Genomic DNA, 24,977 nt, shown 5'->3' on the forward strand with positions numbered 1-24,977 from the left:
CGGCTACCACCACTGACTGCTCTGACCAGGATCACAACAGAGGGCCCTGGACAGAAGGATGTAGAACAAAATTCTAACTCACAAAAAAAAAAAGACCAGATTTACTGGCCTAAAGGAGACTGGAGAAACCCCAAGAGTATGGCCCCCAGACACCCTTTTAGCTCAATGGTGAAGTCACTTCCGAGGTTCACCCTTCAGCCGGGGAGTGGACAGCCCCATAAAACCAAATGGGACTAATGAGGGACAGCAGTCCAGGGACAAGGACTAGCAGGCAGAAGGGGACTGGAAATCTGGTGATAGGGAACCCAAGGTTGAGTAAGGATAGTGTTGATGTGTTGTGAGGTTGTTAACCATTGTCATAGGGGAACATGTGTATTAACTGTTTAATAAGAACCTATTTTGTTCTGTAAACCTTCATCTAAAGTGAGAATAGCAGCACAACTGGAAGAGTGTAGTCGATGTCACTGAACTGTGCATGTGGAAATTTTTGAAATGGTGTATTTTTGGCTATGTATATTTTTACCAAAAAAAAAAAGGTCGAGAAGGGAGAGGGTTGACATGTCATGGGGTTGTTAACCAATGTCATAAAACAATATGTGTACTACTGTTTCATGAGAAACTGTTCTGTAAACCTTCACCTGAAGTACAATAAAAAAATAAAAAATAAAAAAAGGAAACAAATGTCCAATAAACATATGAAAAGATGTTTACTGTAATTAATAATCTTGGGAATGCCCGTTAAAACCACAGTGTGATATAACTACACTATTACCAGATTAGCAAAAAATTAAACAGTCTGTCAGATATTGACAAAGATGTGGGACAACTGGAACCCCTCTAGCAGGCTAGAGCGGGAATACAAGTTGGAACAGCAATATTGGAAAACAATCTGGTATTATCTTGCATACCTTATGACCAAGAAACCCTACTCTTACATAAACACCCTAAAGAAATCCGCACACTTGTGCACAGAGAGACTTACATAAGAATGGTCATAGCAATATTGTGCTTAATAACAAAAAACTGGGAACAACCCAAATGGTCAGTCAACTGTAGACTGGGATAAATTTGGTATATTTATACAATAAAATAGTCTATGGAACTGAGAACTCCAGTCTCACACATTAACATCGAGGAAGCTCAAAATCATAATTCTCATCAAAAAACCATAAGGAAGTCTAAAGTGATGCTACACAGGGAGAAAATATGGTATACATGACAAATATATCTGATAAAAGACTCATACCCAAATGTATAAGTCAATAAGGGGAAACTTTTTAAATAAAGTGATTCTGAAAACCTAACATTAGAGATGGGCAGAGTATATTAGGCAAACAGAAACAATTAGAAAGCAGGGGTGGAAATCCTTCTATCAGACAAAGTTGAATTCTGGCCAAAACCCATTAAATTTGGCAAAGTCAAACACCTTTTAATGCTAAAAGCTGCAATTCACAACAAAGATGTAGTAGTTATGAAAATCTATGCATCTAATAACACATATGTCGTTGTTGTTGTTGTTAGGTGCTATCTAGTCGGTTCCAACTCATCAACCATATGTACAACAGAACGAAACATTGCCCGGTCCCCTGTCATCCTCACAATAATTGCTGTTTGAGCCCACTGTTGCAGCTACTGTGTCAATCCATCTCGTTGAAGGTCTTCCTCTTTTCCATTGACCTTCTACTTTACTAAGCATGGCTTTAATTACGGTGTTGGCAAAGAATATTGAATATATCATGGACTGCCAGAAGAACAAACAAATCTGTCTTGGAAGAAGTACAGTCAGAATGCTCCTTAGAAGTGAGGATGGTGAGACTTTGTCTCACATACTTTGGACATGTTATCAGGAGGAACCAGTTTCTGGAGAAGGACATCATGCTTGGTAAATGACAAAAATACTACGTTTATAAAGCAGAATCTATAGGAATGCAAGGAGTCACAGAAAGAAACACTGATAATTGGAGAATGTGACATATTACTTTCAGTTCAGGTCAGATGAAGTGGATAAAAATAAGGAGACAGAAGACCTAGAGAATATAAGCAACAGATTATATAGTATGCATCTATATGGAACTTTATACCCTGGTAACAACAAAAACACACTCTTCTCAAGGGCACATGGAACATGTGTAAAAATGATCACATATTAGGTCATAAAGAAAACATTAGTTAAGTTCCATAAAGATTCTATCATAAGCAATACTCTATGATCACAGTGCAGTTAAACTAGTAATTAACAAAATAGTAAACAAAAAGTTATTCCCATCTGGAAATGAAAAACCATTTTACTAAATAATTTTTAGGTGAAAGGGGAAATACACACTGAAATCACAAATTAAAAAATAAAAATAAAAACACAAACACTACATATCAGAATTTATGAGATGCATTTAAAGCTTTGATCAGAAAATCCATAATCCTGAATATTTTAAACAATAAAATGAAATAAGCTAAAATCACAGCTCAAAATCTAGAAAAACTACAAAGTAAACAAACAAACAAAAGCACAAGGAAGGAAATGGTAAAAATAATAGCAAATATTAATGAGGTAAACTCTAGAAAAACAATCGATCTAATTAATAAACTAATCTCATTTTTATGGAAAATTTTAGAAAAACTATTAGCTAACTTCATAAAAAAAGGAGAAAGCACAAATATAGAAAATGAAAAATGACAAAGGGAAATAACTATTGGAACAGAGACTACTTTACAGAACTCTATGTAAATAAATTTGAAAACCCAGATAAAACAGATAATATCCTAGGGAAATATAGTTTAACAAAATGGACATCATTAGTTAGAAAACAAACAGGCAAATCTCCATAAAAGAAATACAAAAAAATTAAGGAACTACCCCCACAAAAAAACTCCAGGCCAACACAGCTTCACGGAGGAATTCAACCAATCCTATCAAGACTAGATAGCCCTCAATATTCCGTGAATTGTTCCAGAGCCCTAAAAATGAAGGAAAACTTCCTCTTCTTTTTATGAAACAGGTATAATACTGAAACCTAAATCTGATAAAGGCAATACAAACAAGAAAAGTATTGACCAATATTGCTTATGAATAATATTATGCAAAAATAGTAAATAAAATATTAGCAAACAGAACCCAACATTTCATTAAGGAAATAACACACCACAATCAAGTGGAATTTATTCTAGGAATGCAAAATTGGTTCAGTTAGAAAATCCAATAATGTCATACACCATATTAATAGATCTAAGGAGAAAAATCATATAATTATCTGCACAAGTACTAAAGCAAACAGAAATTCACGGATTTCTTAAAGATGATTAATACACAGACACACACACACACACACACACACACACATACATATACACCTTAGTCTGAAAGCCAGCATGCTACTTTATGAGGAAATATTGGAGACATTCTCACTAAAATCAGGATGCCCACTATGTTCACTACCATTCATCATTGTACTGGAGGTAATAAACCAATGCAATTAGATAAGAAAAATCAATTAGAGGCATATGAACTAGAAAAGAAGACATTAAACTAACTCTATTTCCAGATGATAATGGTATACCTGAAAAATCCTAGACAATCAATAATAACACAGATTCAAACAGTAAAAATCAAACTTCAATATGGTAAAACCAAAAACCAAACCCATTGCCATTGAGTCAATTCCAACTCATAGCAACTCTATAACCAAAAAACCCGCTGCAGTCAAGTCAATTCCAACTCATAGTGACCCTACAGGAGGATTTAAAACTAACATAGAGGACCCAATAGTCTCCATATACACATACAATAACCAGTTGAGAAAATCTCACTTATAATATCAACAAAGAAAATAAAATACTTAAGAATGAATTTAACAAAAATTATGTTGGCAAAGGATACTGAATATACCATGGATTTCCAAAAGAATTAAGAAATCAGTCTTGCTCCTTAGAGGCAATGGTGAGACTTCTGCTTGCTTACTTTGAACACATTATCAGAAAAGACCAATTGCTAGAAAAAGACATCATGTTTGGTAAAACAGAGGGTCAGTGAAAACAAGGGAAACCCTCAATGAGATGGTTTGACACAATAGCCACAAAAACGAGCTCAAACATAGCAATGATCATGAATATGGCATAAGATCAGGCAACATTTTGTTCTGCTACACTTAAGGTATCCATGAGTTGGAGCTGACTTGACTTCAACTAACAACGACAGCAACAATATTAAGAACAGTTTAAAACACTCCTGAAAGATACAAAAGTAGACTTGAAAAAGGGAAAGACATCAAAACAAAGATATCTGTTCTCTCCATGTTAATTTATAAATTTAACACAATCCCAAAAGAAACATCAGCTAGCTTCTTTGTGGAGCTAGACTGGTTGATACTAACAGTTACATGGAAAGACAAAAATGCAAGAACAGACAGAAAAACATTGGGGAAAAAAGCTACAAAGGGGCTAGCCCTGTCACCTACTGAAATATACCATACAGTCTCTACGATTAAAATAGTGTGGCAATCATGCATGAACAGAAAGACTAGTGAAATAGAAAGCCCACAGAAGAACCCAAGTGCAAATGGAAGTTTAATATATAATAAGGTGATATCTCAAATCACTGGGGTAAAAAAATTGACTTTTTAATACAATGGTGCTGGGACAACTGGTTAGCCACTTGGAAAATGACAAAATCTGATCCACAGCTTACAGTGAAAGGTTTACACCAAACATAAGAATAAACTCCAAGTGGAACTGGGATCAATATGTAAAAAGTGAAACATTCAAATAGTAGAAAAACACATGGGAGAATTGCTCTCTAACTTGGTTGTAGGAAAGCTTTTCTAATTATGATTGAAAATTTAGATGCAAGAAAAGATTTAATAAATTTGACCAAATAAAAATGAAAAAAAAAAAAAAAAAACTAAACCTTTGCATGTCAAAGGAGATAAAAAGTTAATATACTTAAAATATATAGAACTCTTAGAAACTAATGGAAAGAAAGACTAAAGACGCAACAGAAAAATGGGCAAAGACATGAACAGACAATTCACAAAAGTATATATGAAAATGGCTCTTAAACATATAAAAAGATGTTCACTCTCACTCGTGGAGAAATGTAAATTAAAACTACACTGCGAGGCTTCCAGTTCTGGCCAAGATGAAGTAAGCTCACTATAGCCTCTTTCTACAGCTTACTGCAACTAAAAACTCTGGACAAAATATAAAAAGCAATTACCTGAAAACTGAACTATAACAACAGCAGGCTGATTTTGGACAGCAGTGAACACTGGAGTGACCTGTATGGGAGTGCGTTTCCTGGTTTTGTTTTTCTTCCCTCTTGTGGCACTGCCTCCAGGATGGGGCCTGGTTGTATAGTTTCAAGGTAGTGGTGGCTAACACTTGGATCCCATTGCCCACTGCCATCAAGTTGATTCCGACTCATAGCAACCTTATAGGACACAGTAGAACTGCCCCATATGGTTTCCAAGGAGCGGCTGGTGGATTTGAATTGCCAATCTTTTGGTTAGTAGCCAAACACTTAACCACTGGCGCCACCAGGGCTCCATGTCTGGGGCCTGTCTTAGAGCAACACCATGAAAGAAAGAGAAAAATTAACCAGCGGGGGTTTCTCTGTACCTTTGTTCAGAAATTCGGGGGTTCTGTCCAAGTGTTGGAAACCACGGTGGCATAGTGGTTAAGAGATATGGCTGCTAACCAAAAGGTCGGCGGTTTGAATCCACTAGGTGCTCCTTGGAAACTCTATGGGGCGGTTCTACTCTGTCCTATAAGGGTCGCTATGAGTCGAAATCGACTTGACAGCAATGGGTCTTGTTTTTTTTTTTTGGATCCACGTGTTACAGAACCCCCAAATTTCTGAACAAAGGTACAGAGAAACCCCCATTGGTTAATTTTTCTCTTTCTCTTATGGTATTGCTCTAAGGACAGGCCCCAGACATGGAGCTGTATGAAAGAAATGACTCAAGGAGAAACCCTGTCCTTCTGGCCAGAGGTACAAAGAAAAGGGGGCCCTGGAGGCTGGTGAGTGTATGGGTAAACGGCAGAGGAGAGAATTGCAGAAAAGGATCCTCTAATTCTAGGAATGCACCCACACAAATCCTAGGCTCACCCCCTGAGCTGCGTATGTATGGTAGAGACCCAAAGCAGCACCAACTCTAAGAATTGATCTAAGATTTCAACCACCACCCCAGTCTCAGACTGACCCCCCAGTGGCTGATGTGTGGGACAGATCGGAAGCAGCATATCCAAGGCGTTGAAAATTGAAATGAGGTTAAAACTATAGCTGATAGAGGATGAGACAAAACTTGTGATGCAAATCTAACTTAGCTGACTGCCTGCTAAGACAAAAAAAACTCAATATTTTACAGCATAATATTTAATCCAGCATATGTTCAGGATACAACTCAAAAAGAACCAGGAAATATGACCATTCTCAAGGGAAGAGTCCATTTGCAGACGCCAACCTCAAAATGACTCAGGTGTTGAAAATATCAGACAAAGACTTTAAATTAAAGCAGCTTTTATGATTATGCTCCATAACGTAACGGTAAACACACTTGATATGAATGGAATGATAGAACTCAGCAGAGAAACAAATTATTTTTTTTAAAAAAGGACCAAATGGAAATTTTGAAACTGAATAATACAATATCTGAAACAAACAAAAAATCAATAATGGAACACGAGACAACAAAAGAGTCAGTGAACATGAAGATTTATCAATAAAAATTATCCAATATAAGATCAGAAAGAAAAAGATTAAAATAAATTATTAGAGTTTCAGGTAGTTGTGGAATAATAGCAAAAGGTCTAACATTCCTGTCACTGGAGTCTCAGAAGGAGAAGAGAAAGAGATTGCAGCAGAGAAAATACTTTAATAAATAAAGCCTGAAAATTTCACAAATTCAGGGAAAGAATGTAAATTTAGATTCAAGAACTCAATGAACCATAAAGAGGATAAACTCAAAGAAAACTACATTTAAAAATGCCATAAAAAAAACTACTGACAAATACTGATAAAGAAAAAAAAAACTTGACAATAACAACACATTACACATAGGGAAATAATTTGAATGAGTGTGGATTTCTCATCAGAAACCATGGAAGCCAGAAGACAGTGGAACAACATCTTTAAAGTACTGAAAGAAAATATCTCTATACACAGTGAAAATATCCTTTGGGAATGAAGGCAAATTAAAAATATTCTCAGATGAAGGAAAACTTAAGGGAATTTCTTGTCAGCAGACATGCTCTAAAAGAAATGCTAAAGGAAGTTCTTCAGGCTCAAAAGAAATTATACTAGAAAGAAATGCAGCACTTCACGAATGAAGGAAGGGGAAGAGAAGTGGTAAATAACTGGGTAAATATCAAAGATTATTTTTCACCTCTTAAGTGCTTTAAAACATGTATGTTTGTTTAAAATGATAACATTGTCTGGTGGGGTTTTCAATGACAGTTATAACATAAAGGTGGGATGTTAAGAAGACCCATATGGTTGTAAGTCTTCTACAATTTACTTGAAATGAAAAAATATTAACTCTAAGAAGACTGAAGTTAGGTATGTACCCTATAATCCTTAGATACCATTAAAAACAGAATACAAAGAGATATAGCCAAAAAGTCAACAGAAAAATTTCAATGGAATATTTTAAAATAGTCAAACAATCCAAAAGAAGGCACGAGAGGGGGGCAGGAGAACAAAAAATCAGAGGACAAAGAGAGAACAATGAAACGGTAAACCTAAACAGAACCGTATCAATGATCACAGTAAACATAACTGCTGTCAGCTTGTTAGTAAGACCCAACTATAAGCTATTTGGCACAGTGGTTAAGATGTCAGTTGCTAACCAAAAGGTCAGTAGTTCTAATCCACCAGCCACTCCTTGAAAACCCTGTGGGGCAGGTCTACTCTGTACTACAGGGTTGCTATGAGTCAGAATCGACTCAACGGTAATGGGTTGGTTTGTTTGTTTTTGGTTTATAAGCTAATTAAAAAAAAAAAAAAAAAAGACCCAACCAGAAGCTATCTAGAAGAAATATAAAAACATATGTAGTTTAAAAGTACAAAGACATACCATGCAAATAATAATCAAAAGAAAGAGGGAGTAGATATATTAATATCAGACAAAGTAGACCTCAGAACAAGAAATATTATCAAGGATATAAAGGTACATTACCAAAAATCAAACCAAACCCACTGCCATCAAGTCGATTCTGACTCATAGTGACCCCATAGGACACAGTAGAACTGCTCCATAGGGTTTCCAAGGCTGTAAATCTTTACAGAAGCAGACTGCCATTATCTTTCTCCCGCGGAGTGGCTGGTGGGTTCAAACCACCAACCTTTCAGTTAGAAGCCCAGTGCTTTAACCACTGCGCCACCAGGGCTCCCAAAGGATCAATTCATCAAGAAAACAGAAAAGTCCTAACTATGTATGCAGCTAACAACAGAACTTCAAAATGCATGCTCTGAAGGCAGAAACAGACAAATGATGGAACTGAAGGTAGAAACAGACAAATCAGTAATTATAGTTGAAGACTTCAATACACCTGTTAGCAATCAACAGGACAAGTGGCCAGAAAGCCACTAAGGATACAGAAGACCGAATAACACTATCTACCTAACATCAAAAAAAAAACAAACATATGGCCATTGAGTCAACTCCAACTCATGGTGACCCCATGTGTTACAGAGTAGAATTGTTCCATAGTGTTTCCTTGGCTGTAATCTTTACAGAAGCAGATTGCTAGGCCTTTCTTCCAAGTACCACTGAGTGGGCTTGCCAACCTTTAGGTTAGTAGTTGAGCGCAAACCGTTTACACCACCCAGCAACCTCATTATCTACCTACTTGACCTAATTGGCATTTATAGAACACTCCACCCAACAGAAAAATACACATTCTTCAAGGGCACATGAAATGTTCATCAAGATAGACCATATCTTAGGTCATAAAACAAACTTAAAAAATGCAGTAGAACCAAAAGCATACGAAGTATGTTCTCTGACCAGAATGGAATTAAACTAGAAATCAGTAACAGAAATATAAGGAAAATATCAAATATTTGGAAATTAAACAACACACTTTCAAATAATCCATGGGTCAAAGAGGAAGTCTCAAGAGAAATCAGAAAAGAAGAAAATTTTGAACTTAGTGAAAATGAAGCTACAATATACCACAACTTGAGGGATACAGCTAAACAGTGCTTAGAGGGAAATTTATAGCACTAAATACTCACATTGGAAAAGAAGAAAGGTCTCAAATCAATGACCCAGTTTCTTCCGCCATTAGAAACTTAGAAAAAGGGCAAAATAAACCCTAAGCAAGCAGAAGGAAGTAAACAATAAGATTACAGCAGAAGTAAATAGGGCTAGAAAAATAGAAAATCAACAAAACCAGAAGTTGGTTCTTAAAAAAGATGAATAAAATGTATAGATCTCTAGCTAGACTGACAAAGAAAAAAAGAGAGAAGACAAATTATAACAAAGAAAGGTTATCACTACAGATAGCAGAAACATTAATAGCCCCGTATCTGTTAAAGGAATTGCATTTTTATTTTAAGAAACTTGCAAAACAGAAAACTCCAGTCCACATGACTTAATCAGCAAATTCTACCACACATTTAAGGAAATAATACCAGTTCTACACAATCACTTTCAGAAAGCAGAAAAACAGGGAACACTCATCAAATATTTTATGAGGCTAGCCTTACCCTAATTCCAAAACCAGACAAAGCTAGTACAAGAAAAGAAAACCATAAATCATTATCTCTCATGAATATAAATGTAAAAATCCTTTAAGAAAAAAAAGAAAGGCAAATAAAATCCAGCAGTATATACAAATAATACACCACAACCAACTGGGGTTTATCCCAAGAATGTAAAACTGATTTAATATTCAGAAATCCATCAATATTATCCATCATACTAACATACTACAGAGACAAACACATGATCATATCAACTGATACAGAAAAAGTATTTGAAAAAATTCAACATCCATTCACAGTTTTTAAAAAACTCTCAGTAAACATAATCCATAAAATAAAAAAATGACTAAGTTCAACTTAATAAGAATTAAAAACATTTGCTCTCTGAAAGACACCACTTAAAAAATGAAGACAAGCTACAGACTGGGAGAAAATATTTGCAAATCACATATCTAGCAAAGGATTCATATCTAGATATATAAAGAATTCTCAAAAATCAATAAGAAAACAAACAAAAAATAAAACAAAATAAAAATGGGCAAAAGATTTGAACAAACATTTCACCAAAGAAGGTATGCAAACTATAAATAAGAACATGAAAACATATTTAACATCTTTGGTCATTATGGAAATGCAAACTTAAACCACAATAAAATGCCACTACGTATCTATCAGGAGTCTCTGGGTGGTGTAACTGTTGATGTGCTTGGCTGTTAACCGAAAGGTTAGAGATTCGAGTCCACCCAAAGGGCACTACTTTGCAACGAGCATCAAAACATTATTATTATTACTGTATTATTATGTTAAAGATGTTTTAGTGTATCTGGAAATGATTCTTTAACGTTTTTTATGCATAGAAAGGTACACTATATACTACATACTAAGAAAAGCATTTGACTAACTGATGTTAGATATGAAATGTACCTAATTGCTCTGACTCAGGTACAAATTCGACTTTAGGAATGGAACTCATTAGTAATCCGGGGACTGCCTGTACTGACACACTAATACAGTGATACATGCTACGCCATGGATGAATCTCAGAATAACATGTAGAGTGAAAGAAGCAACAACCACAAAAAAGTAAACACTATGATTCAATTTACATAAAATTCTAAAAAATACAAACTAATCTATAGGGATAGAAAGCAGATTAGTGGGTGCCTGAGGAGGGGAAGTGCAAGGAGGGGCAGGAGAGAGAGATCAGAAAGGGTCAGAAGAAAACTTTTAGGGATACATACTTTCATTATCTTGATTATGGTAATGATTTCACAGGCATATATGCATGCTGAAACTTAACAAATTGTACACTTTAAATATGTGCAGTTTATTGTATATCAGTTATACTTCATTAAAAAAAAATCAGCAACTAAACAAACAACCCAATTAAAAAATATGCAAAAGATTTTAACAGACATTTCACCTAAAAGATACACAGATGACAAATAAGGACAAGAAGTGCTCAACATCTTTAGCTATCAGGGAAATGCAAATTAAAACCATAATGCAAATTAAAACCACTACACATCTATTAGAATAGCTAAAATGAATCTGATGATAGTAAGTGCTGACAAGAATGTGGAACACTGGAACTCTCATACATCCTCGGAAGACAGGTTGGCAAGGTATTAGTTTCCCACATTACCATAACAAAGTACTACCAACTTGGAAGCTTAAAACAACAGAGCTTTATTCTCTCAGTTCTAGAGGCTAGAAGTCTGAAAACAAGGTATTAGCAGAGTTGGTTTCTTTTGAAGGCTCTGTGGGAGAATTGTACAGTGCCTTTCTCCTAGCTTCTGGTGGTAGCGGGCAATCCTTAGCAATAGTTGGCTTGTAGACATATCACTCCAATCTCTGCCTCTGTCATCACATGGTGTTCTCCCCATGTAATCTGTTTCTCTGTGTTCAAATTTCCCTCTTCTTATGAGTGTGCAATTAGGCCCACCCTAACCAAGTATGACCTCATCTTAACTTGATTACACCTACCAAGACCCTAATTCCAAATGAAGTCACATTCACAGGTACTGGGTATTAGGACTTGAACATCTATCTTTTTGGGGGGACAGAACTCAATACACAACAGGTAGTTTCTTTTAAAATTAAAAATACATACTTATTGTAGTCAATTATACCTCAATAATGCTGTTTAAAAACAAAAACCAAAAATATATGTACCATATTACTCAGCAATCCCACTCCTAGATATTTATTCTAGAGAAACAAAAGATTATATACATGAACGTTTATAGCAGTTCTACTCATAATCGCCCAAAAGTGGAAATGATCCAAATGACCACGCGTGGGTGAATGGAGAAATAGTCTGTGGTTACATCCATAGCATGGAATACTATTCAGCAATAAAAAGGAATAAACTATTGATAAATGTAGTAACTTGGAATCTGCAGAGAACTATGATGAGAAAAGAGTTGCATACTGTACGATTCCATTTGTACGGCATTCTGGAAAAAGCAAAACTGTAGATACGTAGAACCGATCAGCAGTTGTCAGGGGTTGGGAATAAGGGGAGGGGCTGACTGAAAAGGGGCAGCACCAGGGAGGGTTTGAGGTAATGGAATGGTTTTCTACACCCTGATTGGTGGTGCTGGTGTAGACGTGTTAAACTCACTGTCATATGAATTTAAAAATTAAAAATATATGTCCATTAGTCCATACTGATAGGAACAAATGATAGGACAAATACATGGAAGAGAAGAGACAAATCTGTGCAGAAGAATTCCAAGGAATTTATATAGATACTAGGCCCTTAACGAGTATTCAGGACCTGCTCAAGGAGTCTTCCTCCCTGAAACCCAGAACCCCAGTCTAATGAAGAGAAAAATACCAGACAAAACCTAACTGAGTGACATTCTATAAGGTATCTGACCAAAACATACCCATTGCCTTCAGGTTAATTCTGATTCAGTGACCCTACAGGACAGAGTAGAACTGCCCCACAGGGTTTCCAAGGCTATAAATCTTTATGGAAGCATATTGCCACATCTTTCTCCCACGGAGCAGCTGGTGCGTCCAAATTCCTGACCTTTTGGTTAGCAGCTGAGCACTTGAACCGCTGTGCCACCAGGGCTCCTTGATACCTGACTAGTAGTACTCAATTCCATTAAGGTCATCAAAAACAAGGAAAGTCTGGAAACTGTCACAGCCAAGAGAAGGGTAAAGAAACATGACAACTAAATGTAATGTGGAATCCTGGATGGGATTGTGGGACAGATAAAGGACATGAGCGGAAAACTAAGGAAATCCAAATAAAGGATGGATTTTAGTCAATAAGAATGTATCACTATTGGCACTTAGTTGTAACAATGTACCACACAAATGTCAGATGTTCATACTGGTGACACAGGGCTCAAGCATGCCTTCCTGAACAAGTGTACACCCTGACCCTGTTCTCTTGGCTGTTTTCTGAGAGCCTATTTTTCAAGTAAAACATATTACACAATATTTTTGTGTTTTTCTTGTGCTACAGTTAATGGTATTCAATTTACCACTAACATATTATGGAAACCAGTTTCCTGCTTAGATTTTTCTGGCCTTAGAGCCAATTTCTAATTCTACTCAAGGGGACTGTTAAACAGATTTCATGCCAAATTTTAAGTGCTTTCTCCCATTTAAAATAATTCTACTTTTGCCCTAATACAGATTAAATTCACCAACAGGGTCCTCAGTTAAGCCATATTAGATGACTCTTGTTGTCAGTTCCAGAAGTCACCTTTTGTCCGAGGAGAGCAGCACACAGGGAAAACTGTGGCGCTGATACAGCCGGTATTTCTCTAGACCAGCTCTACCGACTCCATCTCTTTGAAGTGACATAGCCGTGCTGACAGAAAGCTCTGCCTCAGGCTGGTCCTCTCAACCGGCTGGAGGACAGCACAGGCCCCGAAGTCTAGGGTAGGCATGCAGGTGGGTGACTGCCATGGCCTCCCCCTCCTGCTCACTCCGCACCTACCAGGCTGTACCTGGAACCGGAAGATGCTCTCCAGACAGGCCCATCTGAGGCCTCGCCATCATCCTGCCTTCCTAGCCAGAAACTCAGAACCGGCCGTCTGCACTCAGCTGTGTGGGCCCAGCCAGCAAGGTGCTCCCCAAGCCAGCCCTGCACACCCTGACCCTCAAGGCCACGTCAGCTCTGCTGCCTGTGCCCTCACATAGCATTTCACTAGGAAACATTTCCCAGTACTGCTACCAGGCAGTCAGGTCTGAGCACACGGCCCCACCAGCTTGTGCAATGCAGGGAAGCCCAGGGGTCAGTGCACATGTACACAGTCCATCAGAACCTGGCACAGAACAACCTTCGCAAAGCCACCTCACTGTCTCACAGTCACTGTGCGGTCTGCTTGCTGAGGTGCCGCAGGGCAGTATCTGCTTCCACGGCGCTGACTCGAGGCCCAAGACGGGGGCGGGAGTAGCTGATGAGTGACGCCAAGGCCACCGAGGGGTGGTCCTGCCATAAATAACATCAAGGACACAACCCCTTCCCAGAGAGGCCAGACCCGCCTGCTGACGGCTACGGAAAAGCTACATTCCAGATGAAAACAAGGGGAAGGGACAAGCCTGCTGAGATATTAGATTCCTATCCCATTACCTGCAGCTCACAGCCATAAAGAACCGGACAAATTTTCCCTGGTGCCAAGAAAAACATGCATGTCTCCTGCTCAGGCCCTGTGGGCTTGCAGAGCCTGGCTCAAGCCTGGGCCAGCACAGGGCTGGCTGTGAGAGGCCTGGGGCTTTGGGGGCATCGCCAAACACAGCCTAGCCTGGGGAAGGGGACCAGCCGCGGCCACAGCCCAGCCAGCATCCACCCCCACCCTGAGCGCAGGCAGCACAGTAACAAACTGCACAAAGAAACCATTTCTGGCATGGGCTCCATTTGGCTACTAAGAGTCAAAGGCACACTTCATAGGCCTTCCCCGATCTGTGCATTGTCAGGCCCTTCCCCTTTGAAGCCTCGGTGAGTGATTGAAGCATAGACTTTCTGAGGGGCAGATAGCACCGGGCCTGTAATCTGACTCTAAGCTGCGGGATAAAGGTAGTTTGTTTCCTCTCAGGCCATCTGTCAACACCTCCTCAGTAATTAGCCCTAATTATTACAAAGGGCCAGCCTCCCATTTGGTTATTAAATCAGAAATAGTATCGTGGCCGAGCATCTGTCAACACCCTGACTGGCGACCTTCGATTCATTGAATCTTCTGTCAGTATCCACCTTTGGAAGCGCCCAGGCAGGCACAGAGGCATTGGCTTCAAAGATGCGGATCCCAGAGAGGAATTCCCGGGATGCAGCTGCAGCCAGCCCCGCCAGAAGAGAGGGCGGGCAGGCGCCGCAAATAGCCCAGCCCAGGCACCGGCTGCCAGTCCCTGAGCCTGGAGGACAGTGCTTCCTGTGCCCGCCTCCCCCAAGGCAGTGCACACTCCAATCAGTCATTCCCACCTCCCAGGGCAACCGAGGTAAAGCTGTGTGAGGGGCTGAAAAGGTACACCCCCCAGCCTCCCTGCCCTTGGAGAATGAGCCTGGGCCAAGGCCTGCCCCCCGCCCATCGTTTCTCAGGACCAGAAGGCAGGCCACAGCCTTGGTTTACAGAGGCTGGCACTGAGGCTCAGAGCGGCTCCTTACAGGGGTATAGGACAGAGTCCCAGGCTGCCAGGAGCCTACCCAAAGCCCTGTGCACAGCCTGGGCACCCCCTGCTAGCAGGGCACCACCTCGTGAGCCGGGAACCCACAAAGCAGAACTCTGGAGATGTTGCAGACACGATTTTGGTGGTAGAGCCGAGTACAGCCACCCTGGGGCCCCTGGAAGAAGGGTGACCCCAGACCATCCTGAGTCTGGGCCTCTCGTTCCGCCCAAAGGAGACTGGTCGGCTGGCTCCCTGACCTGGAGGACTTATGCACATCAAATCCCCTGCGCCTGCAATCAGCGGCCACTCCCGGCTCCCCTGAGAGCAGAGCTGCTCCTGCAGCAGATTAAGCACCACGGACGAGGGGCGGGCACAGATCTCATTTCCTGGGCCGCTCCGGGCCCTTCTCCTGGACCCTGCTGGTCCCCAAGCTTCTCCAGTTGTAAGTGACAGCACCTGGGGAGCCCGCTGGGGCTCCTGGCTCCTGCCCAGCCCAGTGCTGGGTGCTCACCCCATGATCTGAGATGCGCAGGTGGTGTGGTCGGTGACCTGGCAGAGGCAAGCACAGGCCCCTCCCTCAACCCAACTGTGGCATGTGCGTGCCCCAAATCAAGTTCCTACTCGGTGCTCTGCAATTCCATGTCAGCGTCCCCTCCCACCAACACTCTGAGTCATCACAGCCACCACACTGTTGTGCTGGCTGGGTCGGGGAGGGTTGGGGGCAGAGAGAGTCAGCCTCAGGGAGACAAAGGCATGGATCTTTTCCTTCCTCTATAGTGTCGGGAAAGCCTACCGGCTGGGGTACAAAAACTGTGAGTTGCCAGGCTGCCCCACAGTCAGAAGGCCTTCCCGCAGCTGTGGGCACTGAGCTGGTGCAGAGAAGCTTTTGAGCTCCAGACTCCTCCTTGAGGCTGGGGAGATGGCTGCCCTCGCTGGGCCAAGAGGAAATGCCAGGGTGAGGGGCAGCCAGGCTGCAGCGGCAGGCAGGATGGGCGGGCAGGGGTTCTTGATAAACAGGCGTCTCAAGCTCTAGCTGGGGAGGTCCGTCGCCCCAGGAGTCTGGGTGGGGGAAGGGTGAGCAGTGGGGCAGGCCCAAGAAGCTTGGCAAAGGAGTCAGAAGGAAGCCCAACCTGGGCATTTTTAGCCAGCCTGCCCCAAGGCACTTCTGTGCAAAGGTGGGGATCTGGCCAATGATGACAGGGGCTGAGGTCTTTCTGTCCCTGGTGAACACATGGAAAAGCCTGCTGCTCTTCAGGAAGTACCAGTACCTGAGGTCCACATCTGCCAGGAGGTCTGATCCAGAGGAGCCGGCTGGTCAGCCCCCCATCAGGATAGCTTATGGCAGGTGCTGACAACAGTGTTCAAACCATGCCCACAAAGAGTGCAGGATGGGGGCCAACCCTTGAGGGTGGACACCTCTGGCCTGGGGATGGGGACACTGCCCACACCTCTGGGGCAGCAAATGCCCAGGCAGCTCTTGGGGACCAGGTCCCACTTGGAAAACGGGTTTCTAATTAGGAGAATCAGACATGGTTCCTCAGGCAGCAAAGACCACCTGGAGTGGGAGGAGGCCCACCCTGTCGTGTCTGCTCACAGGAGGCAGTGTGGTCAGGTCTACACGCATGTCAACTCCTGACCACCCACATTCTGTGCACCCTGTGTCTGCTGTGCACGTGATTATACATGTGCTGTGCCAATGATGCATCTACCACACACATTCACACAGACGTGCAATAAACGTGCCTACAAATGCACAAGAGATATCCAGGCAGGGCCCTGAGGGGTGCATGCACACGCTCACGATGGGCTGCGGGTCACACCTTTTGGATCACCCACCCTCGAGGCCCACAGCACGACCTCCCACCTCCCCTGCCTCGTGCCTTTAGAGCACCTTGGCTACACCTACAGCGTGACAGCATCACACAGAACAACGCTGGGCACCTGGGGTCTCAGAAAGTGCTGAAGGTACCCCCTACCCCCTGGCAGCCAGTAGTACTGCAGATAAACACACGTTCTCCAGCCAGAAATAATGGCCACTCAGCAGATGGCATCTGAGTTCATGAACGTCCAACCACATTGTCCACCTGCACTCAGTGCCGGCAGTTCCAGAGATTCTGATGCCACACTGCTCAGACAGAAGTCCAGAGGCCCTCTCTGCTTGCCTGATGGCCCCAACAATGGGGAGACACAAGAGTATGGCACGTGGATGAGCACCCACTACTCACAGGCCCCAGCCCTGCACTGTGGGACCACCAAGCCCAGGACGGAAGGAACACAGCTGCTGAGGGTACTCTGCAGCTAGGGCTCTTCCCATTCTGGACCACACCCCTACCCTCAACATTCCTATAAGGGGATCATGTCCCCCATTTTACAGATGAGGCGGTCCTAGCTATTCTGGAGAGCATGCTCTGCCAGGCGGTCCACCAACCAGGCAACCCCAGGGCCCAAGGGAGGCGAGAACTGACAACCGCAGAAGCTGGGTAATGGGTACACTGGGCCATACCGTACTATCCTCTATTCCTCTGTGTGTGTGTGCGTGCATGTGCACACATGCATGCACGCATACACGCATAAAATGTGTTTTTTAAACTAGACAAGACAATTTGAAGAAGAACAAGTAGGGGAGAGGGGACTTACTAAAGCTAGAGAAGTGGTAGGGGACAGATCAGACCGGGGAGCCAGAAATAGCACTGGTGTTATGCGATAGGGTCAGTACTGTGGATTGGTGAGCCGAGAACGGCATTCAGCCATAGATGCTGGGACTGTTATGTGCCCTAAGGAAAAAGGTGAAATCGGATCCTCTATCAGCCAGGACATAATCGGCTAGGCTGTGGAAAATGCAAGCCCCAAACTCAGAGGCTTCACACATCAAAAATTTATTTCTCACTCATGTTACACGTCCAACATAGGTTGGTGGGGGTACTGGGAGGGGGAGCTCTGCTTTTCATAGACTCTCTGATGACGACAACAGATCCCTCTGTCATTCAGGAGCAATTACAAGTGGAATCAAGACAAAAGGCAAAACACTAAAACTTCATGAATATAGGGAATGCTTTCTTAAATCAGAAACAGAAAGCATCCTGCTGGCAGGCAGCATCCCTTCCTCTAGGGCCGAGGCTCCACTCCCCTGACTCAGTAGCTCACCCCTTGGTATAGACCTAGACCCCGGAGCCTGGAGGAGCTCTGCATGTGTGCACGCAGAGACACGTGGGGGCTCATCATGACAGCACTGTCCAAAGGTGCAGAAAGGGAAAGCAAAGACCCCTACCTCGGGCATCCTCCCAGCAGTATCCACGCAGGCCTAGTCCTGCCTCCTTGATGCTGCCCACTCAGCTCTGAGCGTAAGGCATGCTTCCTCTTCTCAAATACTGAGTGCCCCATGCCCCAAGAGGACTAGCCACTCTTGTCCTGCGAGATTTAGTGTGGTGCTGTGGCTTCCTTTGGCCATGGTAGTATAGGTGGAGTGACACAAATTACTTGCAGCTCGGTGTGTTCTCTCCCTGCCTCTAGGTCTCGATGGAGATCAGTCCGCTTGGGTCCTGAGGGACAGCAATAAGCAGAGATCATATTGTCGATGGCTGAGATGCTGGGGGTTTGTTACTCCAGCACAACCTGGCTCATCCTGACTGGTGCAACAGGGTAGCATCTCTATTGACTTTGTTCCTGCTGATGTACTTTGGGCTGTTTCCAGAGCTTTGCTGTTAAGGATGGAGGAACATCCATTGGGCAGTTACCAGAGTCTGGCCCGTGACAAACACTGTACGGGCATTATCTCATTCAACCCTCCCAACCACCCTGTGAGGTAGAAACTATTTTAACAGCTCAGAGAGGTTAGGTGACACCAAGGACCCTCAGCTTATCAGTAGAGGAGGTAAGATACGACCAAGCTCAGTCCAGACACCCCGACACCTCAGATACCATGTAGCAAACATCCCTGGACATGATCCCTCATGAACTTAGGCAGTGATCAGGGTACACACTCCTCCAACTTTTATGCGGTCAAAGTACAGTATTTTATACACCCACCAACAGGATAAGAAAACTGTTTCTCCGTACCTTCAGCAATTCTGGGGATCTAAAACTCTTCAAGTCCTGATGGGTGGCATGAACGGTTTGCACTCAGCTGGTAACGAGAAGGTTGGCGGTTCAAACTCACCCAGCAGCACTGCGGAAGCAAAGTCCTGGTAATCTGCTTCTATAAAGAAAACCCTATGAAGTGGTTCTACTCAGTAACACATGGAGTCGCCATGGGTGGGAAGTGACAGCACAAAACAACACAGGCAAAAAAAAAAAAATTCACCCATATTTCCCTGTAGTACTTCTATGAGTTTTTTAATGTTGAAATCTTTAATCCACCTGGAATACATGCTGGTATAAAGCGTGAGGGAGGTCTCGTTTTACTGTTATTCAGATGGCTGACCAGTTGTCTCATCTTCTTTTATTGAATTTTACCCCCATTAATTTGAAACACCTTTAGCAAGCATTCAATTCCCATCTTTATTTAGCTCTATTTCAAAGTTCTCTGTGCTCCTCTGTTCACCTGTCCACACCAATGTCCAACTACCTTAATTACTGCAGTTTATGTTTCAATATTTCATAGGTCCTTGTCCTCAGTACTTCCTTTTGTAGAATATTCCTTGGAGACAGGTACTTTAAAAACATTCCCATAGTGCCTGCCATGTCCTACCCCCAAGAGAGAAAATCTCTAGGTATTTTCAGGGGCAGAGAGGGACAGACATGACGAGCTGGAAGGTGGCAGGCCCTGCCAGGCTCTGCTGCTCCCCTGGAATGTCCAGAGCACCCATCCTCCGGGTCCTCTGCCTGTGACCAGTGCTGGCTTGTTTACTACCTGGGAGTGGCGAATGGTCCAAAGGACCGTCCTCCCACTCGCCAGGAGTAGAGCCTCCTCTCTTGCCCTTTGTACTTTTTCTCCCCCAAGAAACAAGAAAGCAGCTAGGTTACCACATCTGCCAGAAGGCAAGGCACCACCACAGGCTGGAGACATGCCATCATTCTGCACCACTGGATGCACTTCCTGTGTGGAAGACCAGGCCAGAGCCCTCCCATCCTCTCAATTCTCAATCAAGTATTCACTTGACGTTTACTAAATGAAGATGGGGAAAGGCAGCCCAGGCAGAAGCCAGCAAGATAGTGAGGGATCAACTAAGGGATGGAGAGCCATCCAACCCAGACAGCACCCCAAACTCTACTGCCAGAGCTGCTTAACAGCTCAACCCAAGGGCCCTGGTCGCTAATACCAGACCCACAGACATGGCAGGGGGAAAGCAGTCTGTCCTGGGCCTGAAAAAGAGAGCTTAGACCTGAGCAATAGAGGGGGATGCATCCTGCTCTGCAGGTGCAGCGCAGCAACCCAGCACTGAGGCACCGGCGCTAGGGCAGAACATCAGGATTTCCCACATCTGATCAAAATTAAGACTGTGCATTGTTTTCTTCTTCAGCTTGGTTGTTCTGCTATCAGTTATTTAGCTTCCTAAAAATAGCTCCTCACCTACTTCTAAGATTTGCAACAGTTTTACCTGCAAGGCATCTGTGTCTAAAAGTAACTCACACATAAAACCATCTGAACCCAGAGCCTTTTTGACAGTTACCAAATAATCTCAACAACTTGTTTTTCTTAAAAATTTTTAACAGATGTTTGCTTATTATTGTTTTCCCCAAAATAACTAGTTTTATTTCCAGTTCGTTTCTTAGTTTTTCTTCCTACTTTCCAGGAAGGTTTTCTCTTTTGTTGTTTGTTTTTATAATTGTAAAATTGAAAGAGTTTGAAATTCTTGCCCAGTCGCCCCTCGGGGTAGGCACCCTGCACACGGAGCAGGCGGATGCACCCCCATCCTGTGTTAAACTTGGCCTGAGGGAGCCTCCGTGCTCCGCTTTCATTATTAGAAAACCCATCTTGTATAGAACAGGTCTTTCTTCATTCCAATCCTCTGGGCCCTGGGCCTCACAGCAAGAGTCTGCTGCCTGCTCCTCACCTCATCTCCAGCTCTGGGAAGTCAGTCTCAAGGGCACCCTCCACCTGCCAAACTTTTCTTTCCTACCTATTTAGCCCCAACTCCTTCAACCAGACCTTTTGGTCTTCAAAGTCCCCACCAGAAACAATCCTGACTGCGGATGCCTGCAGCTGGGGCCTTTGCTCCTGATAGATAGAATGGGAACAATGTTCCCACTGATGAAACAACCACATCAGACTCAGCTGTTGATCCAACACACATTTAATGAGCACCAATTGTGCACCAACTACACAAAGCTAAGACAGAGCCCTGCCCTAGAGGCTCACAGTCTACCAGGGAGATACAAGTGTTTACATTATTAGGGTTTTAAGTGCTGAACCAGCCATGCGTAAAGGAGTACACAGGTGAGGACAGGGATTGCTAAATAGCAGAAAGTGGAGAGGGCAGCACAACAGCACATGCAAAGGCACTGATATAAAAAAACCATGCCAACTTCGGAAGAAAGCCAGCTCTGACTAGGATGTTAAATATCCAAACCAAAATCCATTGCCATTGAGTCGATTACAACTCATACTGACACTATAGGACAGAGCAGAACTGCCCCATAGGGTTTCCAAGGAGCAGCCAGTGGATTCGAACTGCTGACCTTTGGTTAGCAGCCATAGCTCTTAACCACTGTGCCACCAGGGTTCCAGAATGTTACGAACACCCAGAAAGGGAAATTACCTAGAGCGAGCTTGGCAAGGGGGCTTGCATCCCACCTTCCTCCATCCCAACTGGCCTGTGCTGCTGGTAAACCCCCAGGGACTCATCTTTCTCTGCCAAGGTGCCATCCCACTCGTATTAAAGGATCAAAGTGGCCATTTCCTCCATAAAGCCTTCTTAAATTCCAGCCAAGAGGACAGAGATCACAGGGAGCAGAGAAGGGGGAGAGGGTAGATCCAAACAGGACAAGCAGGGTAGCCCCAGACCAGTGCCTGCCAATGTTGAGAAGTATCAAGAGAGGGTACAATTTGCGGGGGCGCAGGATGGTGCAATCATCTGATGGCAACTGATTTAAAGAACTCCATCCAACTAGGAGGAACAGCCTGGGTGAGATGGCACTCCCAGGTGAGATGTGGGTACATAGCTAAGAACACAGTGGGAGGCGGCCCCCTGGACTGTTGGGGAAGTGGAGGCTAGGGCACAGGCCAACGTTCTGCTGCCAGGGGAGTCAGGGGATGTTTTGCTCAGATAGGGCAGGGCCCCAAACAAGTGCAACTCCTCACCTAGGAGCAGGGCCAGCAGATAGTGCAACACCCCAGCAGCATTAGGGCTCCACATGTCTGGAGTCATATGGCAATGTCACTCTGTCCTGCCGGGGCCAGGGGACTCCTTGGTTAAGTAGGCCACTTTATCTTGAGGGCTAGTGCTGCACCCGCCTGGGCCATGTTCATAGTCCAGGGCTGCCGGTTTGGGAACAGTAGATAACGATAGTTCTCCTGGGGTCTCCAGAGCATCCACTGCCTCTTGTGTGGAACCTAAGGATGCGTCCAGGTTTCCCTGCTCTCAGAAACCTCCTGTCTTCTGTGGTGCTGGACCCCCTGGGTGATGTGGATGCTGTGCAAGGGGCTTAGCAGATTCTGGAAGTACAGGGGCTATCTCCTCTAGCTGGGAGGTGGGTCCCACAGGAATGGAATCGGTGCCACCTGCAGAATCGGACAAGGCAGGGTGCTCCACGGGCCCAGGGCTGTTTTTCTTGGCCAGCTGCTGCTCAGGCAGAGCATTTCTGGATGCTGAGTTAGAAGCAAAAACAGCAGGGGTGGCCAAAGCGGCTGGGACAGGCCCAGGAGGAGCACCCATGTTGAAAGCCAGGGCTTCTGAGAATCGAGCTAGTACTGCCTTACCGCAGGCAGCCGCGGGGCCACTGGCGGCTGGCTCAAGGCCAGGGGTAGGGGTAGGGCCCAGGGCACTGCAGCACGGTACTCCGCAAAACTGTGTGGGTCTTGGATCACCTCCTCAAGATCCTGGCAGAAGAGCTTGTAATCGTCAAGCGTAGGCAGGCCGGCATTGAGGTAGCAGGCAGCCCAGGCCCAGACCCAGCCCGTCCATACCCAAGAATGTCGCAGACTCAGCTGAGGCTATCCTGGTAGTGCTTGAAGCAGAACGATGTGTCATCTCCCAGCTGGGCCAGAAAGCGGTCCAGCAGCCATGGGGAGCTGTCAAAGGTGCCTGGGTCAGCGCCCGGTACCCAAAGTCCACCCCGTGGGGCTGCAGGATGGGCAGGCGTGCAACGGGAAGGCCCCTCTCTGCGGGCTCACCACCAGGGGCGCTGCTCGCTACAATCTTCTGCTCCACAGCTGTGCGGATGCACTCAGAGTCCCCACAGCACAGCTGCTCAATCCAGGGATCCACAAGCGGGGTGTACGTGACCCCATTAGAAGCACAGTCCACCAGCTGCCAAGGGTGCGCAGTGGCGTAACTGGCTGCTGCCCGAATGGGATGACGAGGGCCTTGCTCATGGTGCCAGCCACGAGGCATGCTGGGAGCTGTTGGAGTTGCCACACCAACTACAAGAAGGAAGAGAGAGATGGTGGCGCAAGGTGGGAAGGCATGGACAAAAGCAGCAACAAAGGATGAGACAGGACAGAGATTGGCTGAGCAGGGGTGTGGCAGACCCAGGCTGCTCCAAGCAAGTGATGAGGATGGGGTGCTAACAGCTGCGGCCTCAGGAGAGCTGAGAAGAGCTGATGGAACTGTCAGATGCAGGCCAACATCCCAGGCAATCTGTCCAAAAAGAAGGTGGGGAAGGACAGGAACGAGGCCCAGTCATCCTCACAGGGCTGGCAGGAGGAGGCAGCAAGCAGGCAAGCCCCTGGTGCCAGGAGAGCTGAGTGGGCCTGCCCTAGGAGGGTAGGCAGGCAAATGCTGCCTGTGACAGTTCAAGGGCAAGGGTATGGCAGATGCTGTCAATCCCAGGAGAAGGAAAGGGGGCAGGATTGGCACCCCCTATGTTTCCTTGAAACCTCTCAACTGGGCTATCAAGGAATCTCAAGTCTATTCCAACTCATAGTGACCCTCTATGACAGAGCAGAACTACCCCACAGGGTTTTCTAGACTGTAATCTTTACAGGAGCGGATTACCAGGTCTCTTCTCCCACAGAGCCACGAATGGGTTCAAACTGCCGACCTTTTGGTTAGCAGCCGAGCATTTAACCACTGTACCACCAGGGCTCCCTAAGGAGAACAGTAAAAGTGACATTTCACTGAGGACTCAATTTGTGCCCAACACCAATGATGCCCTGATGAGGCTGGCGCTATTATCACCACTGTAACCACTTAGAAAGGGAGGCACAGAGTGGTGAAGTAACTCATCTGCGGCCACACAGCCAGGAAGTGGTGGAGCAGTTGAGTCTGGATCCAGAAACCACATGCTTAATCACTACACATCATGCAAGTTATAAACTACGGTTCACAGTCAGCTGAGAAGTAGACACCTGGACTCCCCAAACACTGTAAGCTCGTGAAGTACACAGAACGTGTCATAAGATTCTTTTCCGTTTCAGCCCCTCTTTCCAAGTACTCTGCACAGCACCAGGCACAATGCAGGTGCTAACTGCATCCCTGACTGAAGGACGGAGTAAACAGGTCCCGCCTGGTCTCTCTTCCTCCTGTTGCCCCTCCTCCAATGCTTTCCA

At 44.3% G+C, this 24,977-nt stretch overlaps 2 protein-coding genes across 2 annotated transcripts in view; both read right to left on the reverse strand.

The window, feature by feature from the left end:
* The window catches only part of GNB1L (G protein subunit beta 1 like), a 77,139-nt gene that overhangs the window by 50,278 nt on the left and 1,884 nt on the right, over window positions 1–24,977 (reverse strand). The window lies entirely within an intron of this gene.
* Window positions 22,537–23,820, reverse strand: RTL10 (retrotransposon Gag like 10). The gene is given in 4 exon segments (XM_004391354.2): window positions 22,537–23,174; window positions 23,177–23,392; window positions 23,395–23,535; window positions 23,538–23,820. Coding segments are annotated over 4 exon segments (1,170 nt in total). The 3' UTR covers window positions 22,537–22,644.

The sequence above is a fragment of the Trichechus manatus genome, unplaced genomic scaffold (assembly GCF_000243295.1).
Source record: "Trichechus manatus latirostris isolate Lorelei unplaced genomic scaffold, TriManLat1.0 scaffold00282, whole genome shotgun sequence".
NCBI classification, from domain to species: Eukaryota; Metazoa; Chordata; class Mammalia; order Sirenia; family Trichechidae; genus Trichechus; species Trichechus manatus.